The sequence below is a fragment of the Conger conger genome, chromosome 7 (genome assembly GCF_963514075.1).
Source record: "Conger conger chromosome 7, fConCon1.1, whole genome shotgun sequence".
Classification (NCBI taxonomy): Eukaryota; Metazoa; Chordata; class Actinopteri; order Anguilliformes; family Congridae; genus Conger; species Conger conger.
The window spans coordinates 16,848,719-16,876,295 of record NC_083766.1 but is presented as its reverse complement, the minus strand read 5'-3'; the positions used below and the strand labels follow the sequence as shown (position 1 = coordinate 16,876,295).

Genomic DNA, 27,577 nt, shown 5'->3' with positions numbered 1-27,577 from the left:
TAACACTGTGTTCTAAATGTAGTGATCTGGTGCTTAAACGAGAGCCTCCCCTTCACCTGTTTTTCTGAAACTGTAATTGAATTCTGTTAATTGGCCTTTGCTGATTAATGAAATGCTTAATTGGGAGAAGCCTGCAGATAAGTGGTGAACTGAGGCAGGCCGGCTGATCAGACAGCTCTTATCTCATCGTACACCCCTCTCATTTCACTGTTAATCAACAATAAGAGTTATCTGTCTGTTCACTCAAGCCGTGGGAATAAGAAGACCCGAAAATATATGAATCCAGTCTTCATGTCGCAGTGCCCTACATGCATACCCGTGTGTGTGACTGCATTATTAATTTTTCAAAGCGGACCGAAGGATTACGGCAGACTTGAAAGGCTTATTCTTTCAATCAGTCTGCGGGCCCCCGTCTCTTTGAAGCTGGGTTTTATCTCCAAAAGGCAGGGGAATCGATATTTCAGGGAGGCGTGCGGCCTCTTCGTGTTCCCCTGGGTGCCGAACGTCCCTGGCGAAATGGAGAAGACCCTGGAAGGGGAGACTGGGGATGGCGGTATGCGAGGAGTGCGAAGGGGTCCAGCTCCATAAAGTTGTCTGCTTTTGTACAGTGGCAGGAAAGAGCCGTTTTGCGCAGGAGGAGATGGCGGAGCTGGGTTTTGGGACTCCAGGGCTGGCACTGAGGCCTGTCACAGCTCCTCCCCTCCTTGGCCATGCTAGCGCCTTCCTCTCGGGCCACGCCAACACACTGTCCATTTTTGGAGGAGCCAGGGCTTTTCTTTACTGGCATGGAGTCCGAGACCTCCTTTTCAACAAATATAGCAATTTCAATTTGGTAGAATGGTGTAAAATCAGTGAGCACGTACACACATAACGTGCTCCGATGCCCACATACACACGCACAAGTTTCAAGGGGGAGACCTGAACCTCTCAGGTTGGCAGTTTAGCCAGTGCATCTTCACTTTGCCTCGAAGGCTCATTATTCTTTGAGTTGTTTCCCATAGCTATTTTCTTTTTCAATTTCTGCCACATATTACTGTCAAGTCTGTATCTATACTTGTGTTTTGACATGACATGCAGTGTGCATGCTGTTTTAATCACTGTGATGGAACACCATTGCAATATAATTGTGGGCTCAACCTTATTTCATTTGATGTAACTAAAATAAAATCCTTCCTGATGATTACTGTGTCCTACTTTGGTAATGAAGAGGAAAATGACACTCGCATTTGTTACAAAGTGAACTCTTCCCTTAAGCCTCTCCTCACTCATTTACTTGGTCTCTGAAAATGCTACTGAAATATTTTCCAGATCTTTTCGTGGCAGACTGTATTGTTGCTCACTATTGATATGCCTGATTTCTTACACAATGAATGATTGCTACTACTTGGATCTGGAAAATTAGTTCAATATCTCTATAGTGAAGCGACTGTTTCTCTTCAGTTTAGACTTCCCGAAACTTTTCCTTTTCATTTCCATCTATCACTATTGATGTGACAAAGATTATGTGTTTGTGCTGAATTTTGTTGGATCATTGTAAAACCGGCCTGCAGAGCTTTGAATTCGTTGTTTGACAACATTGTCTGCATACTAACCAAAACTATCCTTGGATCGACCCCAAACTGTGTACCTTTGCAGCCTTTGGCAAAGAAAACAGTAGAGCAGGGAAGAGGGATTATTATTAGTTGAACAAGGGCATCTGAATTTTGCTTTGGGTGAAACTGGCCTAGCTGTGTGCATGCATGCTGGGAGGGAGAGAGAGCGTGTGAGCGAGCGAGAGAGTCACACGAGTGCAAAAGGGCACGGTATCTCACTGCAGTCTGGACTGAGCGAGAGACCATCGGCATTCAGACCTGCACCCAGAGGTCCTCCACTAGGGGAAGGAGGCCAGCATAGGTCAGTTGGAAGGATCTTGCCCGTGTTCTTTCCTGGGTTTCATCAGTCATGATGGTGTACCTGTGAAAATGCCGCTTGTGGCCTCTCAAAGAAATGTGAGCATTACACATTCAGCGGGGAAGGTAGGAGCCTGTGTAAATGCTTTTAATGGTTTAATTTTATTGTCTTTTGTAGCTGCCAGGAGTTTACAACTACTCTGATGGTTTGGAACAGAAATGTCAAGAAGAAATCTTAGCTGTCATCTTGGAGAATTCCGGAATAGAGCTGAAAGCTACTCATTCTGTCAGTTAAAGAAAAGGGTTTGGGTAGCAGTTCTGGGTTGTAATACATAGATGGAAGAGTCAACTTTTGTTAGAAATACACGTTTAATATCTGCCAACATAAATGATAGACAATTTCTCAAACGCCTGAGTAATGTTTGCAGAGGGGAGAAAATGCAACAAAATGAAATGAGCTGGCGATTGTTGCTTGCGTTAACCTTTCTACCAACTCCCCCTGACCCATGTGGATGAATTATTCAGACCTGTGCAACTTCACATTAGCAGTCCTGTTCATCAGCCACCTTCTCGAACATAACCAGTGGGCAATCTTCTGGGGGTGGGTGAGGCGTTACAAGCCTCCCCAAACTTGTACTCTTCCTCTGGATGGCAAATTGCAAGAATGGCAGAGAGCCAAGCGAGAACATATAACAAAGGGAAATAAATAAGAAAAGCCTGGGGATAGACTCTTCATTCCGCTGTCATTACTCTACCTCGAATGGCGCTTAGCAGTTCATCTCACAAATAAGAGTCATTGCTGTTTCTTCTCCCAAGCAAATCACTGACGCTCCTTTTTAAGTGGAGAGCTCTTAAAAACATACTCCTCCAAATGTATGAAAATGAATTTGTCGCGGTTTTCTGTCTGCGCTGAGACCTTGTGTGTAACACGTCAGTAATTGTTGTGTACATACAGTACAGCATTTGACGCTGTAGAGTTTAGTTTGATCCTCGCTGTTTGTTTTAACTTAGACTCCATATGGTATGGTACTCCTTTCTTCTGTCTTTCTTTAAATAAATGTTTATTAATGATTTATGCACCTGTCATGAAGCATAAGGATAGCAGAAAGATTAATTCACTGTGCTCCTCTAAACGATGGTTCCTGTCGTGTAGGAGGTCCCTGTGTTGACTCTAAAGCGATTTAGATCAGCTCCATATGTTCGAGGAAGTATTGCTGACCAGGCCCCCTGCATATGCATGCTGGAAATGAATATTTCTTTCTGGAATAAACATGAAGGAGTTGACTCAGTTCTGTGAGCTGGAGCCTGGAGTCACTTGATATGCCCCAGTCGTAGGCATCCGGTTTTAAAGCGCCACAGGAAAAGACAGGGCTGTAGGCTTCCCTTGATTTGACAACTGTTTCCAGGCTTTTCGTCAAGATCCTCTGGCTTTCATTAGCCCTAATCCAAGCTGTTCAATCAATCTGCTGTCTGCCCCACCCTGACTCCTCAATGCGTACCATTCATGACAAGCTGAAAAGGATTAAATGTAGTAAATCACATAAGGCCACACCATCTTTGATGTTGATTTTCTGATAGAGCATGAATGTGTGTGCTTGTGTGTGTGTGTGTGTGTGTGTGCGTGTGTGTGTGTGTGTAAATGCCGTTGCATGAGGTAGCTCTGTTCAGATAGCTATGAATGAACCAAAACATCTGCTGGCCTCAGGAATAAATGCTATCACACTAAGACAAGCTTTCGGAGTCCTGAGCTTCAGCTGCAAGCAATCTCTGTATGTACACCACATGTTTAAACCCCGAACAGCATCTCCTGTTTCTTAGCCACAGGCCACGTCTTATTTAGAAGCCAAGCACATTCTGCCCTGCTGTGTACACACGCTGACCACATCCAGGCGTGGGCGGACTGTATCTTGCAGGTTCAGCGCCATTAAGAAAGGCCATTTTCTGTCCAGCGTCAGGAGTTTTCCTGACCTTGTATTTGCTCTGGCACCATCAGGGCTCTACCCTCTCAATTCTTACACAATAGCTCTTAACACTGGGAGCACCACTGCTCGGAACGAGGGTTTCTTTTGCACGTGTGTGCGTGCGTGCGTGCGTTTCCAACAAGGAAGCTGGCTTCACGTATTGCCTGGACACAAAAGGAGATGGCAGTGACTACGTTTACTGCTCGTCATTATTCCGCATGCGCTTCCTGTCAGATACTTTCTCGCTATCCATCACGTCTGCCATGCTTGAACTCTAGTTCAAACATCATTAGCAAAGAGCACGACAGTGACATTAATTACATTATTCAAGTTTTCAGTTTTAATTTGCTTTTAATTCGTTTGGAGTTTGAGTGTTTCAAAGTTGGTGCGTGCATCAGTGTATGAGTGACATTTCCTCATCCAAGTGAAATTGCAGGCGCAGGTTTTTTTGTTTTTTTTCCCTTTCAATCTGTCTGCAGATCCTTGAACAGTGAATACACTGAAGGACGATTCTTTTCTGTCATTTCTTCCCACTTCTCTGTATAGCCTTCTTTGGCCATGTTGTCGTTTCTGAAATTGTCTGGCCTTGTATTTTGTGAACATTTATTTACCAGAATTCCTTGCCTTTGTTACACCTGTCCAGCTTTTTTTCTAATAGTACATATCTGATAAAGAGACCAAGGGGTTTACTCTGCCTCCCTCTGTAATGAATCTTAGGTGCCAGTTGCCATTAAGCAGAGCGCTGATAGATTTGCTCAGTCAATTAAACGATCAAGCCATATCCTATTTCCCAGAGGAACACTTTCCTTGCCATCGAATCTCATTGGCACTGGCAATCCAAGTCTGTCAAAAGAGCAGTACCCACTCCCTTTCACGTGTTGAAAACAGGAGCCTTTTCTTCATCTTTTTCCCTCAAAAAAATGTTCATTCATGCAATGGAATTCTTCCTCCGCTGATTCCTGTGTTGTGCTTGGCATATGCTAAACTATTGGAGGCAAATTACATTACATTTCGGAAATGCTTTTATCCAAAGAGACATACAAAAAAGTGCATACCAAGGTCATATAACACACTACAAATGAGGAGTCTTTCTCTGGCTTCTCTAACAGATCAAACAAAAGTATGAATTTAATGCAGAAATTCATCCCAGACCACCTCTTTCCAAACGAGTGTGACATGGCATGGCCCTCCGGGTGATGGTGCAGATGAGCACTGCGGGGTATCGTGCCCGGGTCCCGCCGTGAGGGTCACACAGAAGCGTGCTGCCTCTGAGATCCAGAGCATCAGCTTTCTCCTGATCAGTCGTTCCAAAGCATCCATCTGGAATGCCTAATGGGGAACTGACTGCGCTCAAACGCTCTGCACCGTGGCCCTGGCTGTGTACGGGCAACGCCTTGTCTGCAAACCTCCGCCCGACATTCCTCGAATGAGAAGTCACAGGAAGACGATATATTGTGAAATTCTTGTGAAGCAAGGAGGGTCGTTCTTTTGAAAATTTCCATCTGATTGGATCATTGTTGAAAGCTTTCCACAAATGTTGCACAAGCGATTATATTTATGAAAACGTTTTCAGTTTTTCTGCTTTCCAGAAGGTTCTGTCTTTGCAAATGCAGTTTACGCTGCTGACGAAGCAGAGACCCTACCCTGTCAGCTCTGTTCCCGAGGCAACACTCACAACACTCGCCCTCCTCTCAGTTTGGTTAACAAGCCATATAACTGTTCCTTTCATCGAGGAATTTAGAATTTAGAAACGGCTGACACTGTTTTGTGGCAATAGGAATGTGAATCATAATTTCCCTGGTGGATGAGCTGGGATGGCAGCATTAGCCTTCATTACCAGGGCCAAAGCTGCGATAGTGAGGTTGCACCGACTCTTTAGGCTCAAGGGGACAGCCGGTGCGTCGATTCCACCTCCGCCTTAGCAGCAGTTCTCTCAGCATCGCATCCTTTTGTCACATGGAGAATTAATCATCTGTCGGACTAAGAATTACTCAGCCTGTGTGCCACAGCTTATACTGACAATATGGCTCATATTCCTATTTTTAGTCATCTGAACCTGAGCGGAATGCTTGGACGCCATTTTGCGAAAACAACGTTTGATACCCCAGGTAGCTGGTTGATGGGCAGGGGTTCTTATCAGCGGCTGTGTGGTGCTCCTGCGAAGGCACGTGAGCTCCAGTGACTCGCAGGTGTTTTGCAGGTACAAGAGTAGCGTTAAACACTAAACCTTCTGCTCATTTTTGTGTCTGTCCTTGTCCGTCCATGGGCACAACTCTGCTGTTTGCAGTACCATTTGGTGCACACATGCTCCCGCTAATCAAACTTAGGCTTACTTCCATTTAATTTTAAGGTTGCTATAAGGTTTCATTTTAATTCATTGCTATGACCTCTGCTGTTGATTTGAGAGAGTGCAGACGAGCATCTGCTCTCTTCTGAAACACGCAGCTTCCCGCGCGGCCGAACAGGCTTGCGGGTGCCCAATGGCTGGTCACTGACGCGTCCTGAGATGCTGTCCACCTCTAGAGCCAGGTTTACATCCCCTTGCACTGCTGCCAGCCACAGCCAGTACTGGCATGGTCCTTCCACTACGTTAAAATTAGTGACCACTGCAATGCTGAACTTCAAACTGCTCAGGCCCTGCCAATTTTCCACCGCAGTCTGAAGACCCACCTCTTCACACTGTATCTTGACTCTTCTGACGAGTACCCTGATCTTTTTTACCCCTTTGATGTACTTTGTGGTGATAATCTAGCAGTTGTATTTGCATTTATATTGTATTTGCATTTATCTTGGTACTGCAGTTACAGTCTAATTCCTTACTGACTTAGCCAGTTTTCCATGTGTACTGGATATAATGTTCATGGCTTTACATCTTTGTAAATTATTTGTATAGCTAATCTGACCTGTAGTTTGTTCTAATGACCTTGATATGCAAATTTTTGTACGTCACTTTGGAAAAAACAATCTAAATAAAATGTAATATCATCTAATGAACAGTAACTCACTATGTTCCCTCTTACTCATTATGTGGTTCATTCGTTGGTCATACTGTATATTCAGCCCCTCATCTTGTTGGATTCCCTTCTACTTTTCTCAGACCAACTCTCTGTACCCTTACTGAATCTGATGTCCTCTCTTAGCTCCTGCATATCTCTGTACCTGCTGATAATGCATATTCATCTTACTACCAGGCTTGTGACACTCTGGTTTCCTCTCATATTTCTGCACTTCTCAGTCATCTCCCCTGGGATGCATTCCTTTCCATTTGTGGTCTAATATCATATTTATTTCAGTTTTTCTATGTCCTTCAGTTGGCCTTTATCTCTGTGGAATCTCATTCCCCAGTTTTATTTCAGCTAAAAAAAACAAGGATCTGTTCTCGACTGTTAAGTTTTCTCCCCTCAGAAGACTTCAGTTTTGCATTACTTTTGGTGCTGCTTCTTGAAGTTATAATTGTTGGATTGGTCCCTTTCCAACAGTACTGGCTCTCTGCTTAGCAGTAGTTCTTATTTGATTTCATGTAAAATGCTGAACTCAACTAACTTTATATCTTTTCTCCATATTTTCTCCTGAGGTCTTCATTGATATCTGGAGGGGATTTTTTTGGGCTCAATATCTTTTCTCACACTATGCGCTTCACAGTGATTTTGCCCTAACCGCCACCAATGTGCTGTAGGGCAGCCATTTAGAGCCACACATTAGATGAGAGGGAATAACTTTAACCAGTAAAAATGAGAAATGGTTCAGTGGCCTACTCTTGGCAATGAGTGTTGTGGGATCTCGGTTTAATGTCTGTTCTGAAAGACGGTGTCTCCTGTAGCACTGTGTCCCCATCAGTGCACTGGGGCATTGGGGTTAATTTGACCATATCACCCCCTACTGGCAAAATCGCTGAAGGCAGCAACAATTCCTAGGAGGTCTGTCCTTCCAAGTATGCTTACGTTTTTTACAAATATCTTGTCTTTTTCTTTGAGGCTAACCTGTTATGTATTGATCTGTCCAGTAACTTAGGGTCTGCAGTGGCCTCCATTACCTTTCATCTCCTCTGTAAACAGGATCTCCTGCGTTTCCAGCTCATGCCGTCTAATTCTGTTCTTTCGCACGGCTCGTTTGACTAGGCTACTTCAATTTGCTTGGCTCGTGCATCTGTCTAATAACCCATATGCTTTTCCTTTAATGACATGTCATGTCTTCCTTCAGTGTCTATTGTAATTAACTATTTAACTGGTATTCAACCTGGATTCATTGGGCGTGCGTGTGCGTGCATGCATCATTTCTGCTCAAACTATCATTTTTCCATAAAAATAAATTGATTGAAATTTGTTTTTTTTGGGATTTTTATTTAATACAATATTAGGTATCTACTGTGGGTATTGTTTCTTTAGTTTTGTTTGTGGTTGTGATTAAATGAAGCAGAAGTGTTGGTCTATTTTATAGGTCTCTAAGCCAGTTTCCACAGCTCACTGGTGTTCACTGTAATGTGCACATCCCTGGTGTGCTATCGAACTACACTCGCTGACTGGCAATTGTATCGATTGACCTTGCTGCCTCAGAAACCACTCTTTCAGAACAACCAGACATACTTCAGCATAACACATTACACACTGCTGTACAAACAAGCCTGCAGCCTACTACCATTTCCGTGAACACCTTAGTCTTTGTGATACTAAGCAGGCAACCTAGTTTCTGACTGCTAATGTCGTTGAGTTCAGTTTCCCATGTTGGAAAAAGCGTCTTGTTTTTACAGATACAGAGCGGAGCGTGTCATGCAACACCTTTCTCAGCTCAGATTTTTTGTTTGTTATTGCTATGTGTGTAGTCTGAAATCAGAATCACCTTCTTGGTGCTCTGACCTCCAGCTGGAAGTCTCTCTGTTCTCTCTTGGCCGGCTTATTACTTATTTATCTTATTTTACCGAGCGTGAGTGTACGCTGAATTGAGATTAGGCTCTTCAACTGTTACTCCAGTCCTATAGCACCTTTATGCATTCCCCCCCCACCTCCTGAATTTGGAATGGCCATACCTCAGTCTCTGTAGGTTTCTTCGAAGCAAGCAATATCGGCAGGTGCTTGTTTTCACACTGCAGCCCACTAGCTGAGCTTACACAGACAACAGCGAGAAGAAAGAAGACTCTTCATGTGCAGCTTCAGCACGCAGACTGGCTCTCGATGGACCTGCAGAGTTCACTAGAAAACGATGATGATCCTGGCAGACTGAAGCCTGTCTATCCCTTGGGGGCTTCCAGACACCGTTGTTGGCTCGGTCGGTATTCAGTCCTGGGCAGAGAGACCCACCTATTCTCTAGAACAGTGCCTTAACAGGATGCTAAGATTAACTGAACGCCTGGCCCAGTTTGTTTTCTGGGTCATGAGATGGAGATGAACATTAGGGGCAGAGGTTGGCATTTAATATGCAAAGTGGCTGTTTGCTTGTCTGACATTTCCTGAGGGATGTCAGTGTGTTTGTTTTAGCTTGCAAGAATCTTCTGTTGGCAGGAAATGGGGTCAGAAAGAGCAGGGGTTTTGAAGTGTGTGCGCGTGTTTGTGTGGTGTGTGTGCTTGTGTGTGTGTGTGGGGGGGGGGTACATTGCAGCTGAAAGAAAGTTATTTCACGTTTCTACTGTGTAGGAACTGCAGAAGGCTTCAGAATTGTGTTCTGAAACTGCTTTTGTTTTCTGCAGAAGGAATTCGGAACATGACCATGGACTCCAGCCAGATGGGAATGCCCATATCAGACCCCAACGCCTGGGCGACTGCCATGACCAATTTGGGGATGGCGCCAATGGGCATGACCGGACAGCCCCTCATGTCAGGTACTGTGATCGCCCCCTCTGAATTCATCTCGCTTTTCCAAATGGTGTCATCGACATCGTGTCTCTCAGCAGGCCGTCCAAAGTCTCCCAGCCTCCCTTTAAGCATAGTACCCGGCTAACTCGGGTCATATGGCCTGTGTCAGAACTGCCACTCTCGCCTCCCGGCACTGTTGGTGAGAGCCTCTCTCTGAAGCGTCTCCTGTCGCTGCGGTAACGGGCAGAGACAGGTCCCTGGCGACTCTGGCCTGTCACATTCATTGCTGTTGACCCACTTCACTTGTGGGGAAGTGTACGACCGCAGTCAAGTCAGCAAAACCAAATTTTGGCACCTTTATCAGTCTGTGGTCTGATGTGGAAAGTGTCTGGCGGGCCAGTTTCACTTTTTGGGCCAATTTGGATGTGCTATTGTGTGGGAATCGGTATGCAGCTCACCCAGAAAACTGTATTGGGACTGATGGCCCCCCATCTGTTTTAAAGCTTTTAATGGTTGAATTAATGCTAAGAGAGCTTCTCACATTGATGGACTGCAACTCTGCAAGCTGAGGATGTCAGATAAAAGAACTTAAACTTTACATGGTCGTGGAGCCCTTATCTTTTCATCGTGACATTTTCAGCATCATTAAGCCTGTAAAAGCATGCATCATTTTTCAATACTCTAGCACATTTTATTCCATCTTTATTAGGCGGTCTCTTGACGCATTTTAAGAATCGCGAGGTGAGCTCTCTTAAATCCACCACCACTCCAAAGGCCAGTTGGACTACAGAGCTGGTTGCTGATGATACATCCGGTGTGTTACCTGTCCATATTTTCACAAAGAAAAAAACTGCAACGGTTGCAATGGCGGGCATTTTCCCACAGGAAATGCTACCACCGACAAACCGCTGAAGTTGAGAAGCGGGCTACATCCTACACAAACTTTGTTTGCGTCTTTAAGCTGTCGTTTATCGGCGGGCGGGTTAGAAAATACACCCCCATAATGCTCCTTTCACTTTGCATTCCATCTTCTTCATTTTCCGAGTATGCGCTTCACCCAATTTCCTCGGCGTCTCGCCTCTCAAGAGCAAATGATATACTTTACTGAGCAGGTTATATACTCGCGCATTTGGCTGGAATACTGATGCGAGTGAGCTGGCAGAGACGCCGAACACCTTGATCTGTGAGCCGTGCGAGGACCGGAGCCACTGTCTGCTCGGCTAATTCATCCCGCGAAACTGGAGCACTGCTCCCGAGCGTGTCTTTTCTTCCAATCAATCTGACCGAAGAAGAGCTGCTCTTTTCCAATACCTCAGCAATATTTGCGGTTAGACTAGACTAGGTTGTGATTAGACTAAGCAAGGGACGATCCCCCCTGGAGCAATGTGGGGTTAAGGGCCTTGCTCAAGGGTCCAATAGTGAATAGATATTATTGTGGCTACACCATGGCTGAACTACCAATCTTCTGGGGACCGGTTATGTACCTTAGCCACGAGTTACAGGCCCCGCTTATACCACTGCACTGTTGTTTTTCTCTCATGATTTCCTAGACAGTTTTTGTATGTAGTTCTAATGGCTTCCGATGGTAGGAGAAGTGTTTTGGAGGCACGTTAGCGTGTCACATTAAGAACCAGCGCTTGATCAAGAGCAGAAGTGAAGTCTGTGCAGGTCCTGGGTGCAGTCGGTCCGATTGGCCTTCCCCTCCTCTAATTGTGGGTTAGACTCAACAGGGCAGAGATAGTGGCACTGCACTGTTCCGCTGTCACCGAAATGCTCGATGGCGGTCTCTGTGCAGTCATTAATCACACAGGGCCGCAGCTGTTCCCTCCTGGTTCTCAAAAGCAAACTTTTCGCCAACTTAATTACTGCCTTCGTGCGGCTGCATCAGCACTTTGTCCGCTTCTCTAACAAAGAAATTATGAGAAATCATCATAATTTCCAGTGCCACACACACACACACACACACACACACACACCTGCGCATACACACACACACACACACACCACTTTCCCTTTTTGCAGTTGTCAGTGCAGTTTGAGTCATGTTGTTTTCATTGTGGACAGATATAGGACCTAGTGTTGCTAGGCTGCACAAATTCAGCCATTTATCAGCAGTCATATCGCATACAGTGATGTACTGCGATAAACTGGACCGCTCTCTCTCCGGCATCTCAATTAATCTATGTCATGTACAGAACACCTCTGCATACAATGCAAACATTTCTTTTTTGGAGCAAGTCAGAGAGCGAGTCGGGAGTTCACTCCTCAAAAGAGTACATGCACGGGTAAGGCATACTCTTATCCGTGTCATGTGTTTCTACTCTGGCATAAATGGTCCAAAGGTTCTCATCTTCCAGGAGAGGGCACAGAGCTCCAGAGTTTTTGCTCTGTTTGATCTTCAAAGCTGACATGGTTCAGTTTCTGTACAGCAAATCAATCTGCAGCTACTCTTAAGTTAAAAGAACCCAACTGGTGCCTCTCGTGTGAGCTCAGTTATGAAGGCAGCTCTTGCTTGTGTAAAAATTGTAAAATAAAATAAAATCTTTGGCTTCAAGCAGTTATTTGAAAACATTCTTGAAAGCGTTTTCTGAAGATGTCGGGAAGTGTAATGATGGGGTTGAAGATATTTGCTTGTCTCCAACGGTGCTTGATATCCAAACGGAAACATAAATTAAAAACCTACTGGAATCTGCATCTGGCTTATTTGTTGCACACATTTAAAAGTGCTAAAATTTCAGGCGGCATACTTTTGTCAGACGGTCAGAGCACTGATCAGGTTCTGCTAACTGTAACGTTGGCGTTTTCAATGCGGCAATTAATGAGTGGAACTCGCAATTAACACAGTGTGTGGGTGTTTGGCTTTTCATTTCTAGGAAGTGTAATCATATATAAAAAATGTGTGGAAACAAAATAGCCGAAAAAAAAGAAGCTTTTATTGGATGATGTTTTTCTTTCCAGACCTTTGCAATGAATTTCAGTTTGGAGCAGATCTTTCTCACTGATGCCTCTGTCTGTTTGAAGGCAGATGCTCCACTGCATTGTGTAAGATCCAAACAAAAGAAAAAGGAAACAGACAGGTTTGAGCCAAGTGCCTGCAATTCTGGCAGATGCTAGACTAGTGCTAGCGTTGTAGCCGCATTAAACACACATTTTTATGGGCCGATTATTGTCCTAATAACAGTGGCGCGTGATTTCAGGGATGTCCGGGTCGTATTTCCCAGTCTGCGGAAGGAATGCCACCCTGCGGAGTCCCCAGACCTTGTGTCATCTCGTAACATTTGATGTAGTCGCCCAGATTTTATATTGATTCTCTTTGTTGGAGCTTATGTCCCCCTTGGTCTTTACCTTTCCTCTTTGGGCCCTCTGGTTTCCTCCTCTTGTCACACAGATGCCCTTGCACACTTGAGTATTAGTTTCCTGCTCACCCGGGCCAAACACCCTTCTAGAGGTTTCCGTTGTTTTTCCTGTCTTCTTTGTGGCCTCTGCCCAAGGTTTCTTGGGCTGTCTCATGGAGTCTGGTGGTGCTGGTGGATCTTGGCCCAGACCTCGCAGCAAGACTGCAAGAGCACAGTGGAAGAAGTTTTCCAACAAATCCATCAAAATGTTTCTGCTTTGGCCCAGGAGTTGGGGAAAGGAACCAGATTAATGTCTTGTGGCATGCTCTTGATGGATTTTATTTTTGTTATATCCTTCCCACCCCATATTTGAATTTGGGATTTACAAGGATTTATCATTTCATACAGAGCAAATCCCCTGGGGCGTAGGGTACAGCAGACACTGATCCGGGCCCTTTTTCCATTGTCGAAAGACACGTGGGGGTGACAAGCTCACCCACCAGCTGTACTCCCTTTTAGAAAAAATAAATATTTGACCTTATTTTTGCCCCCCCCCTCCAATCAGAGGATGAAATGTTTGCTATATTCATGCATTTACATTGTTCTATATTCATGCATTTACTTATATAAGCTTTTTTCCTGGGGTTTTTTCCTAGTCCTTTCCATTCTCGTTGAGTATTATCTGGAAATACTCTTTATTTCCCTGCCTTCCCTGTGCAGTCCATCACACCTGTCCTGATATGACCTACTCTGCCATAATGTTTTCCAAACCACTTACATCTCTGAAGTCTTTTGCATTCATTTCATGGCCAAAGAAAAGAGCTTCCAAAGGCTCAGGGTGTAACTGCGTGCCTTACACTGGCGTGTGCAATAGTAATAGAAATGCTAAGAACTTACATTTCATTTAACAATCTCATAAGCTCCGTTTCGGTTTCCTTGTTTTGCGTGCTGTATTTCTGAAACCAGTTTAAAGTCTTTAAACCATTTGGGAGCTGGTGTCAGTGCAGAATTAAGGTACTTATGTGGTTCAGGTGAGAGTAAGTTTCTTCCTGATTCAAAGCTCTTTTTTCCCCCCAGGTGTTCCCTTAATAATACCCTCCTGCCGAACACAAAGGTGCAGGGTACTCTCCCAGTTCCAGCCCACATGCAGAGGCCTTCTCGAGAGGCTTCACCCGGTGTCACCCGGCGTCACCCGGCTGCATGCTCGACAACGAAACGCGCTCTTTAACCCTTTCAGTCCCTAGAGTGCTATAGCGTAACTACCGTAAAATCCCGATAGTACTATATGCCCCCCTCGACCTTATGCATTTGTCACCTATCAAAATGACTGCTATACTATTGTTTTGAGTCCCTATTAAAACCCTACTCAATTCTCAACTTTCTCAATTTTCTCAACCGAAGCCAAAGCCCCTTGGGATTTGAAAGGGTTACAGAGCAGCAGTCAGAGGCACGGTTTTGCAGTCTGAGTAGCGAACGCCGCGCTCCACTGTGGGACGTGTCGAATCAATACCACAGAATTTTCCGGCGTCCTTACTGGAGGCCCCAGACGACCCCCGGCTCCTGACATTTTCAGCTGAGGCGGGGGCGGCCCGATCGGGCAGTAATGAAAGTCAATGACTCACTTCAAAGCGCTGGGATCATTGATCCGCTGTTTAGATTTCCGATAGTGTTGTGATTGCGGCAGGTGTCGGGGCGGCTTCTGCTCTGAGTCTGAGAAAGATGTACAGAACCAACAGGCCTGCTGCGCGAAAGGCCGCAGCCCGTTAATGTTAATGCGCGAATGCGCTTTTCGTTTGCCGGATGCTCCTAGGTCCTGTACTGCTCCTTTCCAGTCTAGCTTCAGGCTTGCACTTCAGGGGGGCGACATTAGCTCAGGAGGTAAGAGCGGTTGTCTGGCAGTCAGAGGGTTACATTTACATTAATGGCATTTGGCAGACGCTCTTATCCAGAGCGACGTACAACAAAGTGCATACCCATAACCAGGGATAAGTGCGCTGAAAGACCCTAGAGGGAAGTACAATTTCAACTGCTACCTGTACAACAAAGATAAGGACCAGGGCCTATTTTTTAATTAAAAAAAAAATTTTTTTAAACAACAAATAAACAAACAACAAAGCAAAAGTGACCAAATTTAACTATCCAAATACTGCTTTCCTAGCCAACTAAAAATACCGAAACACAAAGTAAATCACAAAGACAATTAAGGATCACAGGGAGGTAGGGAGGGACGGGGAGAGGTGCTGCTTGAAGAGGTGCGTCTTCAGTTTGCCCTTGAAGGTGGGAAGAGATTCTACAGTTCTGACCTCAACGGGGAGTTCATTCCATCACCGTGGAGCCAGAACAGACAGTAGTCGTGAGCGTGCGGTGGAAGTTTGGAGAGGGGGAGTTGCCAAATGGCCTGTGGAGGCTGAACAAAGAGGTCTGACAGGGGTGTAGGGTCTGATGATTTTTTGTAGGTAAGCTGGGGAAGACCCCTTAACTGCTAGCACCAATGTTTTGAATTTGATGCAAGCCATGACAGGCAGGTAGTGGAGGGAAGCAAGCAGGGGGGTGACGTGTGAGTATTTGGGAAGGTTGAAGACCAGACGAGCTGCTGCATTCTGGATAAGTTGGAGGGGTCTGATGGCGGACGCTGGGAGGCCAGCCAAGAGGGAATCGCAGTAGTCCAGGCAGGACAGAACCATCGCTTGGACCAGGAGCTGGGTCGAGTAGGGGGTGAGAAAGGGGCAGCGATCACAGGGCCAAGGGAACGAGTGTAAAGAGAAAAAAGAAGCGGGCCAAGGACTGAGCCCTGGGGAACTCCTGTGGCAAGGGGCTGAGGTGTTGATACCGTACCAGCCCAGGCAACCTGGAAGGAGCGACCAGAGAGGTAGGACTCAATCCAGTCCAGGGCTGTGCCACAGATGCCCGTTGCTGACAGGGCGGACAGGAGGATGGAGTGAGCCACAGTGTCGAAGGCAGCAGAGAGATCTAGAAGAATGTGGAGTTCTGAATTTGTGTTTGATAGTATTTTGCTTTGGCGGCAGTGACAGCGGAAGAGAATGCCGCCAGGAGAGACTGGTAAGTTGTGAGGTCTGAAGGATCTCTGGATTTTCCCCACTTCCTCTCCACTGCGCGGAGGCTGGCCCTGGAGGTACGGAGGGTATCAGATATCCAAGGACTGGGGGGGGATGTGTGAGGTGGCTTTGAGACAGGGGGACAGAGAGAGTCAAAGGCGGAGGAGAGAGAAGAAAGGAGGGTGGCAGATGCAGAGTCAGTGGGGAGTTTGGAGAAGGATTCGAGAGGGGGGAGAGAGGCGGTGACAGTGGTGGCAAAGGAAGAGGGTGAGAGGGAGTGGAGGTTACGGCGGGCTGAGGAAGTGTCGGTGGGAGGAGGGGGAGGAGGATGGGGAGGAAGAGGGAGGGAGAATGAGATGAAGTGGTGATCAGATGTATGCAGAGGGGTAACCGTGAAATTGGAGCATGAGCAGTTCTAGGACATTGCCTTGTGGACATTGCCTTAGAGGAGTGTTGCAGGGAGAGGCCGAAGGAGTGGAGTAGCGGTAGGAAGGCAGCAGCCTGGGAGGCTTCAAGGTGGATGTTGAAGTCTCCAAGGAGAATCAGTGGGGTGCCATCCTCAGGGAAGGAGCTGAGAAGGGTGTCTGGCTCATCAAGGAAGCTTCCCAGGGGCCCTGGAGGACGATAGATAACTGCAATAAAAAGGTTAGTAGGGTAGGATACTGCAACAGAATGGAATTCAAAAGTAGATATGGACAGGTCAGAGAGGGGGAGAACAGTGAATTTCCATGAGGGGGAAATTAGAAGATCAGTACTGCCGGAAGGCCGCGGAGTGTGAGAGAAGGAGAAGGAGGATGAGAGGGCAGCGGGAGTGACGGTGTTGTCAGGTGTGATCCAGGGTGTCTTCGAGGGAGAGAGCAGCCTGGGATGGGCTGAAACATAATATAACAAACTGAGACGGAGCGCTCTGAGCACGCTTATTTAAATCACCTACAATCGGTTACAAGCAGTAGCAAATCAAAGCTAATCTACTGACAAATTCCAGTGCTATTTAAAACAAACCTTCAATCACTTGACAGGTATGCAACCAGTTTCAGTGATTAACGCGATAAGAACAAACTGGTTCAAGCCCTAACCTCTGCTGTTCAAAATAGCAATTACAAATCTACTTTACCGTATCTAGTGGACGGCCCGCAGCGATACCAGCACACCTGGTTAAAATGATGCACTTACTGTTGCCGGTTCAATCCCCCCACCTGGTGTGACTGTGTCATTGAGCACCTAACCCCCAATTGCTCCTGACAAACTGGTTGGTGCCTTGCGCTGCAGCCAGTCACCATTGGTGTGTGGACCTGTATTTGCTGAAAGGTCTGCCCAGTCAAGTGGCCAGAATGGGTTCTCTTTCCCTGCCTTTGTATGATTGACAGTCAGCTTATTCAATGCGATTACATCTAGCGAATCCATTGCAGTTCTACTATATGTAGAGCAACGGAGAGCGCTCCCGCGGATGGAGCAAAAATGCATCCCCTTGGCTTGTTAAAAAATAGCCTGCTGTATCCTGAAGGACTCTGCCTGGGGACATTCAGTTAGGTCAAACCAGGATTGTTTTCAGACATGTGCTGCATAGGCATCATCATGAACAAATTGGAACTGTTTTTATTGAATTACATCCATCAAAAATCTGTGCTTGTAAACAGAAAAGTCGTCCTCAAGGACTTCTGTTATCAGAGAGTAAAGTACTAATTTCAATTTCAAAATGAATGGGAGAATTTCTTGAATGTAGCCCTTTTAAATAAGGAGAGAAATGTTCTTACAGTGAATTTCTGAAGGAACGCCCGCCTTTCAGCAGGGGGGTGTTTAACCCCTTATCACCCCTCATCTTGACACAAGCTTAAAAATGACATACTGAAAATGAAATGGTTACTATTCTTGAACCTTTTAGCTACAGGCATAGTCCTGAAGAGGTAGAAAGGTATTCCTTTGGGGTTCAGAATTACTTCAAATATTACGAAAACATAGTTACAGAAGCTCAAACCGTGAAAGTGGAAGTTTTTTTTCCTCACTGAGAAGATTTTCTGTTTGAGTATATCCAGATTATTGTAGCTGTGGCTGGTGTACTTAGAAACACAATGGAGCCAAGTCACAACACTGGATGGAAACCCCTTTCAAATTTGAGGACAATATCACCAGCATTCTGCATTGTTTTTTCTAATTTATGTCAGACAGCTACAGGTAGAGAAGATCATAAAAAATAAATACAATAATTCAATAACACAATCTTGTATTGTAATACACTAAGCACTTTATTAGGAACTTTATTACACCTACTTATTCATACGATTATCTAATCAGCCAATTGTGTGACAGCAGTGCAATGTATACGATATTGTAGATACGGGTCAGGAGCGTCAGTTAATGTTCACATCAACCATCAGAATATTAATGAGAGACATCAGATGAGAATGACCAGACTGGTCAAAGCTGACAGGAAGGTGACAGTAACGCAAATAACCACACATTACAACAGTGGTATGCAGAAGAGCATCTCTGAACATAAAACCCATCACAACTCTGAGTGGATAGGCTACAGCAGTAGAAGTCTAAAAAAATAAATGCCTCATAAAATGCTCACTGATTGAAGTTTTTGTCAAATACTGATTTTTTGAATGAGAAACTATTGTGCATTTGGTCCGTAGGACACTTACCTTACCTTATTTCTTGTAGTATGTGGATTCCGAAAATGCAGAGGTGATGAGTTCCCCTCCACGCTTGTTTTACCACCCACATGTTACAAAATAAGGAATTGTGACTAAAGCAATGGCATCTTAAAATAGGTTAAACAGATTTCACCATTTCACGCTTTCAAGTGGTATTTCCTGTTACCATAGTGATTGAAAATTGTGCCCTGAAACAAGGAATGAACGCCAAAAAAAAAAAAACGTGAGCAGTCAGGGATTAAGAAGAGTTCTCATCACTTTTGCATTAAAACACACTGAAGGTCTGTCACTCATTGCTGATTATGGGTTTCTCGGGAAAAGCAGCCTTTTTAGAATTAAATGGCTTCAATAAATGGTGTTTGAAGAGACCTTGCACAGACTCCAATAAGGAATCAAGTTCACATTTTAAAGTTATAAGGGCTATGCTACAGTATTCCTCTCAAGGCTAACTTGAACATAATGCTATGTGATGCAGTAGCATCTCATTTGGAGCTAATTCTATTTCAGCTGGTTAGTCCTTAATGACTAGTCCCAGCTACATGGACATGGGCCATAAAATGCAATAACTCGAGTTTACGAGCTTCTGGGGGAATTTCAATCCCAGGTGCCCTGAATGGAACCCAAATGCAGGATCGATAATTTACCGCCAGCAGACCTGTCTGAGTGGCAGTATGGCAACGCTCAGGCCAGTGTTGGCGACACTGCAACGCTGGCCTGAGCTGGGAAAGGGAGCAGCCGTGAGTATCGCCTAGTCGTCAGCCTTAGACTTGTAGCCAAACACCAGTCTGAGATTAATGACTCTTTCTCTGTTATTGACAGCCGGCCTGACTCTTGAAGGAGTTAATCTCCCAGTGTTATCTCACAAACAAGGAGTCTTGAGACTGCTGTTGATTAGATGACCGTGTTTCAGGAGGGGGCCGGGCTCTTTTGAAAGTTAGCAGATAATTTCCTGCACAACCGTTAGGAAGGAGAGGACGCATAGCATCCCTAATAAGTGGGGAGTTCCTGATGTTCCTTAAACCTGTGGGCACACTCGCGCATGTGCGTGCTCACACACACAAACTGAAAGGATAATCTCGAAGCACTTCACAATTGTGGTGTCAAGGACCAGCCTCAGACACTAGGACTGTGTTGTGTCCATTTTAGTAATGCAGGCAGCCTGTCTCGGCCAGAAAACCAGACACACTTCGACTGGCCTGTAGAGAGAAATTATATTTGGCAGTTGCAGACGGGGAAAATTTAGGCAGCCATATTGTACATTTGAACAGCAGGCCAGAGAATCCCCTGTTCATTACAGTGTAGGTTGGCGCCGTAAATCATGGCCTCGGTTCAGCATCTGTGTTGAACGATGGCATTTCCAGCCCACCTCAGGTGCCACTCGTGACCACCATCTCCTGAGTCCCTGCTCTGTGGCACAGGTTTCTTCTGCGCATTTTCTTTCTGCAGTCTACGGTGGTAAAAAAAACTGCGGGGGTCGATTTGTGTTGTTGCAGAGGAAAAAGGAGATATTACACGAAGCAAGTTGTCTCCAGTTGTATCTTCAAGAGCCGTTTCCTCAGTGTGGCTTCAGACAGCGTTTATAGAATGAATTATTTATGAATTTCAAGGAAATCACTTGGACTTCAGTTGTTTCTGTGAGCGCTGACATGGTGCGTTGATGTTCTACTGCGTTAGCTTTTTTTTGTTTATTTATTTGCTGCTACCTCAGTACACATGTATTTACTCACCGTACGTTTTTCCTTATACGGATAGCGTTTCCTTTCTCCCTGAAAAAGGACGGGTGGGCGCTTGGACGCCCTTGAGCAGAACAAACGGAGCACAGGCGGGAGTTTTAAGTCCCCGTAGCCACACAGGCGCAGACAGTGCTTCAGAGTGAGAGGGACGCTGTCGTTCTGATTAAAGGACAAGAGGGAGACCGCTCGGCAGGAATCGGGAGGCATCCAAAATCGATACGTGTAAATGGAAGCCACCGCGTTCTCGTGGGGTGTTTATGTGCCCCAGTAATCTGGGAATGACGCCGGCAGTTAGAGTCTGCATGCGTCCGGCTGAAGGTTGACTGAAGTGGGGCCTCTTCAAAGAGTAGTGTTTTCATCTGGCCTTTTGAAACTTGGTGATGGCTCACTGAGCTTGTTTGTGTGTGCTCGGACCATAAAGACCTGGGTTCAAATAGTATTTATTTTGGATTCAAATACTTTTCTGTGGTCTATTGATCTTGCCTGGTGCATACACTTTTGGGATCATTTAATTTGTTCCAATACACCAGGCAATCTTAGTTAAGTGCTGAAAAGTATTTGAATCCATTTATACCATTTGATCCCCGGTCTGGGACCATGCTTCACTGACACAGTTTACAGTGGACTTCTGTATGGGCGTTGTGAGTGAGTCTCTGTTTTATGTGATGCACTCAGTTGGCTGTTTTGGTTTGTTTTGAGCCTGTGCCTTTCACACTCTCACTTCTGTCCATCTGTCTGTGTGTGTCCTTCCGCAGATTATGACCCAAGCCTGGGCATGATGACGGGCATTGCGCCCATGAACCCTATGATGCCCGGTCTGGGCATGGTGCCCCCGCCCATCTCACAGGACATGCCCATCGTCAAGGAGATCATCCACTGCAAGAGCTGCACCCTTTTCCCTCCCAATCCCAGTAAGATTACCTCCGACAGAATCCCCACCTGTATGGTCCCTGGGACATCCTGTATCTATGCCAAACTAAAGTAGCAATAATACCATCTATGTGAGCTGTTAATGATAGTTATAAGTGTATTATTACTAGCGTAATACATTTTTTTTGGCTTCTTGTTTGTTTGTCTCATTTGGTGAATCTACGGTCCAATCTAAGGTCCAAGTTCTTGTGTTCATTCCTTGCACTTGGAGCTGTACTTTCCTCTAGGGCAGGGGTCGGCAACCCTGGTCCTGGAGAGCTGGAGGGTGTGCTGGCTTTCGTTGTTACTTGGCATTAATTGATCAATGAAAGCCGTTGATTGCACAGTTAACTCACCTCACCTGGTTTCTTGGGTCTGAATCGGTTGCTCATTTTAAGGTGGAGACGAAAGCCAGCACACCCTGCGCCTCTCCAGGACCAGGGTTGCCGACCCCTGCTCTAGGGTCTTTCAGCACACTTGTCCCTGGCTATGGTTGTGCACTTTGTTGTATATCACACTGGAAAAGAACGTCTACCAAATTCCTGTAATGTAATGTAATGGGACATCCCGGGACACCCCGCTGCCCTGAATGGTTTGTCCTGAGAGTGGCTTTTTGATGAGTCATTTACCAAATTCAGATGGCAATATAGAATCCATGCACCACTGATATGATTAATTTGCATTATATTCTATCAAATGAATATTACATTCCATTCCATTATATTATTGGCATTTGGCAGACGCTCTTATCCGGAGCAACATACAGTTGATTAGACTAAGCATTGCTCCCCCGGAGCAATGCAGGGTTAAGGGCCTTGCTGTGCGGATCTTATTGTGGCTACACCGGGATTAGAACCACTGATCTTACGTGTCCCAGTCATTTTCCTTAACCACAACGCTACAGGCCGCCCCTAGCATTGCATGTAACAATTCCAACCCCTGTTCTGAAGACCTTTGGTCAGGTTTAAGCAGAATTCACCATTGCCTTGTGTTCTTTTTGCGTAGCGTTATGTCTCACTCGCCCTAACGCCCAGTATTCATTGTCTAATTTCCTGCCAGTTTGGACTACCTTCACATTTCAAACAGGCCAACGCTCAGATAAAGATCCGCTTTTGCCCCCCTCCCGCTTTTTAATGAACAGAATTGTCTTCAACCACCTGACCTAAAAAGTGGTCAAACGGCTCGAAAAAGACGGCAAGGTTTTTCCGAGAATCGAGCCAAAAACCAGCAGGGAAACGGCGGGGGGAATATTGACTTTGCATTACAATTTTTAGGCTTTCTAAAGTCCTCAGCGAAGCAGATTGTGTGCGGTGCACGCAGCGAGCTTCATCGAACTGATGCGGTGGCTGAGTGTGTGCTTTTATAAGGGAAGACTGCCAGCCCTGTGAATGCTCTCTGCACAGCTGGTGTTTTTCCTCTGCCACGGCTCATTTGCATGTAAAGGTATGGGTGTGGGTGTGTGTGTGTGCGCACCCACTGCATATGTCTTCACCAATTATGGTTGTCTGTAACAAAGCAGCCTATTTTGGAAAATATTGTGACAGGCAATGCTAGTCAAAGGGAGTAAGTGCTGAATACCAGTATGTGCTGAAGTCAAAATGTAAGGCATCTGTATAACCCAATTTGTCCAAAAGCTAACGGGTGTTTCCTTTAGGACAGTGAGCGAGTGAGTGACCGTTGTGACCTGATTATCACTGTGACATTTCTGAGGTGGGGGTAGACCAGGACAGGCCTGTCACCACTGTCACCAGATTCAGTTTCTGCTTGCTTACTGCTCCTGGTTTTTACTGCTGCTGTAACGTTAGACTGCGAGTCACCCAGGCCCTCTACACTTAGAATCACAATTCCCATGAACACACACACTCACGCACTCACACACACGCTCACAAGCACACACACATGCAGACACACACACACAGACATGGTGATACAGACATACACACACACACACACACACACACATACATGTCGATACAGACGCGCGCACACACACACACAGACGCAAACACACATTCACATACCTAGACATGGCGATACAGATGCAAGCATGCACGCGCGCACACGCACACACAGACACGGACAGAGAGAGATGCATACACACACACACACACACACACACACACACACACACGCACACACACATGGACAGAGAGACGCATTCTCACACACACTCACACACACACACACACACACACACACACACACACAGACATGCACATGCACACAGAAATGAAGATGCAGACGGGCGCACACACACACACTCCTGCGCCCGTGTGAGCTGCATTAACAGGGAGGCCAGGAGACCATGATGTTGGGCGTGGCTGCTGTCAGCTCACAGCTGGCAGGCTGGAGGTTTTATATTGCAGTCAGCACTGCTCCCACCGTCATCCATCAGCAGCACTTACCCAGCCCAGCCCCCGGCCCCTAGACCCCGGCCCCTGCCCCTCAGACATCAGGCCCCTCCCCCATTAGGGCCCGGGCTCCGAGGACCAGGAGCTGGAAGGGCCCCGCGGCTGCTCCCCCCCACCTCCGTACTCCTCTCAAGCTGTTACTTTTCCATCTGTCACACGAGGCGCGGAGGCTTAAAGCGCGGAGATGTCTTTTAAGCGAAGCCCGGATCTACCCCCAGTATTTCTTCCCTGAATAAAATGTCAGTGCAGCCTTGGAAACTGCGCTCACTAACGGGAGCGGGGAGATTGCGCGGAGCGCGACTGCTGCCTCATCTTTATGGCTTTTAATCAAGTGTGACCGCTCCCCAGATATTGGCATCAACTCCAGTTAATTTGGCTCCCTCTGGACCCGAAGAAGCTCTGTGACGAGGCGTCCCGAGGGAGGAGATGCCAGCTTGGCTTCCACAGGAGTTTTTTTGTTAAAGCTGCAGTTGGTAACTTTTTTAGAATATCAGGGAATGGTCATGCTTACTGGGTAGCAGCCACAGGAAGCTGCAGTGGGAGAAATCCAGCACCATACGCTGTGTTTATACCCTCAAATTCTGCCTTATAAAACCGGGGTTTGGCCCAAATCTTTGTTTGCAAAACAAAGTGGTTCACAACATGAACCAATCGGAGAGAGATGCTTTGTTTACATTTTTTTATGCAGTCTATGAAGAGTATACATAGCCACACAGTTGCCCAATTACCGTTCAAACGATGTGCTCAGCAGCTGTGTAATGCCAAAGCAAGAAAAGAAAATTGGATGGACCTGGCTCTAAAACGAGAATAAGCTTTGGCGCAGAAGGTGGCGATAGCTTTGGAAGCTGGTGGAGGTGAAGCCTGGTGTGGAGCTCACTTATATTTCTGCTTGTCAGATTATTATGCTTTCACAATATTGCGGCGGTTGAGAATTGCAGCCTTAAGGCCTTAAGACACCGAAGTGGGGAAAGCTTCTTGGCGCGCTTCAGACTGCCGGCATCTCCTCGCACACCTATTTCTTCACTGGACCTGTTATCGCAGAGAGCCTGTTTGACACGCATCCTTTCTCACACACCCCACCTCCCTTTCTTGTGCCCCTGTGGATTCTGGGCGTCCACGCTCTTCATTAGCTCTTTCCAAAGCCCAATATGAAGTCGCAAGAGGTTTTAGCTTTGGTTGAGAAGATTTCGAAAGTTTAGTTTAGTTGGTTTAGGTTTTAATCGGGGCTCAAAACAATAGCACAGCCGTCATTTTGTTTGGTTAAAAAGGTCTAGAGTGCCATACTGCTCTTGGAACTGAAAGGGTTAAGCCCGGTTGTGGTTCCTGTCCTGGCAGGGTTAATAAAGGGGTTGAGTTTCGCTGCAGTATTCCAGCGGTCACCCCGAGGGTGTTCTCAGCAGCCGTTCCCGCGGGGCGGGGTGGGTGACTCACTGCGCCCTCACAGGTGCACTTGTCATCACCCTGGCGGGGCGCGTATTGTCCCCATCACAGAGCATTAGGCAGAGAGCGCGGTGTTCTCCCTGGAAGCAACCTTTCTATCTGCGGCTTTACTCTCTCTCTCACTCTCTCTCTCTCCCGGCAGGGGGAAACGCTGTCGCTCTGCATCTTTGTTCATCCACCGCTCCACCCCACCCCCACCCCTTTAGAGACCTTGCCAAGCTCAGAGAGCAGCCAAGCTGAAAAGAGAAAGTTAACGTCCCTTCCTGTCTCGTCTCTGACGTGTTGACGTGTTGCGGTTCGGTCCGACGCGGGAGTGGTTCGGTCCGACGCGGGGAGCGGTTCGGTCCGACGCGGTAGCGTTTCGGTCCGACGCGGTAGCATTTCGGTCTGCTCCTCTTATGCCTTCATCCAGCAGCACGCAAAGAATTTCAACCGACCGCAACCCTGACCTTTGACTTTTATTGTGTTTGCCCTCCCAAGCAGGTGGAGCAAAAATAGCCACCCCACTTTCCCTTCCTGTACGCAGTCTCTCCCTCTCTGTTTCAGTTTGCTTTGTGGTATTGTTTTCCTACAGCATAATATACCGCTCAGAAGAACCAACTATGAGTCAGAATTACTCTTTTTGCAGTCACTACAATTAAGCCGTTTCAGTGAAATGTTTGATATGAGACAAATGGGACACAGCATTGAATTTAAAAGCAGATGAAGTAAAAAAAATACAGAGAAAGTCTATGAAGTAGAACATAAAAAGGCAGCGTTCTCTCAGATGGCCGGCGTGCGTCTTGCCGAGTTGTATATTGCTTGCTGTCCCTCCGGTTACGGCACACCGTAATAAACTAGCCTGCCAGCATCGTACAACTTGGGTCCCCTCCAGGGAGGATGGGGCAATTTATCTCTGTCTTGTAGGACGGGGAATTGCGGATTGATTTGTGGTATTTTCATTACTTTTGGTGATGAAGTGGCACTCTGTCGTGACCTCTCATAGACTGCCATGTGAGCACAGCCCGTCCTCTCCGTAACCAAGTTTCCCTGGGTGCCCCGTCTCGCCTGCCTCCATTGGCGGATTGGGCTTTCTCAGTCTTGGCTCAGTCAGATCTGCCCCTGTCTTTTTGGCGGCCTGTTCATGCCGTTTTCGGCTTCCTCTGAAACACTCACAGATACCGGCCCATCCCGTCTCCCCGTTGCTTGCTCTTTTATACACTCTCATTTAGCCATGCTCTCCCTCTCTGTCACACGCTCTCTCGCTCACTCTCTCACTCTCTTTCTCTCTCACTCTCTATCTCTCTCGCTCACTCTCACTCACTCACTCATTCACTAGCTCTCTCTCATTCGCTCTCTCACTCACTCACTCACTCACTCACTCACTCACTCTCAAGTTTCACATTCAAAATGCTTTATTGGCATGGCAAGATACAGCTTATGCTGCCAAAGCACAGAATTGCACATTGAACATGAACATATATGTGGGCATAGTTGCATACATGCTGTACATAAATTCTCTCTCACTCGGTCATGAGCATGCGTGGGTACCGCACCAGCATATCTCAGCAACGGGCACAGTAGAAAAGGTGGTTGAAGGGTTGTTCGCATTGAATGTAAGAATGAAGCCACTTCATACACTGAGTAAAAACATAACCAAGAACCTTCCTGATGGCAACATGGGAGCAACCCTACCGAGACCCAGCATCACACCCACAGCTGTTTGTTGTTGTTGCCATTGTCACTCTTCTAATTTAGCCTCGCCGCCTCTCCCTCTCTGACACCCCTCTCCGACACTCCCCCTGCCGTTGTTTTCTTCACCTCTAATGCGCCAGGTGCCAGGGCGCGGTGCCATAGCACGCCGTTCCTTTGGGACTGATTAGCGGGAGGTGTCCGCACCCGGGCGCACTCATTGGTCCTTATCGCTCGCGGTCTCGGCAGACCACTGTCACTGTTGTGTGGTGCTACCACTTGAGGTCACACATGCCTGGCATTTCACTGTCTGGAACATCACTTTACAACTACCTCTGTCTGGACAAGGAAAGTGTTATATACAGAAGCACACACGGAAACATACTTTTGGCTCATAGTGTTTTTAGAGTCTGTTCAGTTGAAGTAATTGAAGTATGTCAGGCAATGCGATTGATGACCAGTCTATGGGCACTTTGTGGTGGTTTACTGCATGCCAGCAAAAAATGAAAAATAGCGAATACACTTGTGCTTACTTCTGGAATATGATGCATGGTAAGATTAGGCAGTGACTCAAAGAGAATTAAATTACATTATTATATTCCCCTGCAATGGCCACGTGGTTTTCTTGAGCGTTGTACTTTTCTTTATATACTGTAGTTATTGAGTGTACTAACTGATTTTATAGTTTCTGTAAATGCATGATGTTGTGATGCAGTGTGCAATAATTGA

At 46.3% G+C, this 27,577-nt stretch overlaps 1 protein-coding gene across 5 annotated transcripts in view; it reads left to right on the top strand.

Moving 5' to 3' along the window:
* Window positions 1–27,577, top strand: part of LOC133132654 (ecto-NOX disulfide-thiol exchanger 2-like) — a 176,142-nt gene that overhangs the window by 112,624 nt on the left and 35,941 nt on the right. For 4 of the 5 annotated variants that reach the window (XM_061248247.1, XM_061248250.1, XM_061248251.1 and 1 more), the window contains 2 exons: window positions 9,531–9,662; window positions 21,173–21,328. In XM_061248247.1, the coding sequence (XP_061104231.1) occupies window positions 9,531–9,662; window positions 21,173–21,328 (288 nt within the window). The remainder of the gene's footprint in view (window positions 1–9,530; window positions 9,663–21,172; window positions 21,329–27,577) is intronic. The other variant, XM_061248249.1, reaches the window with a different exon arrangement.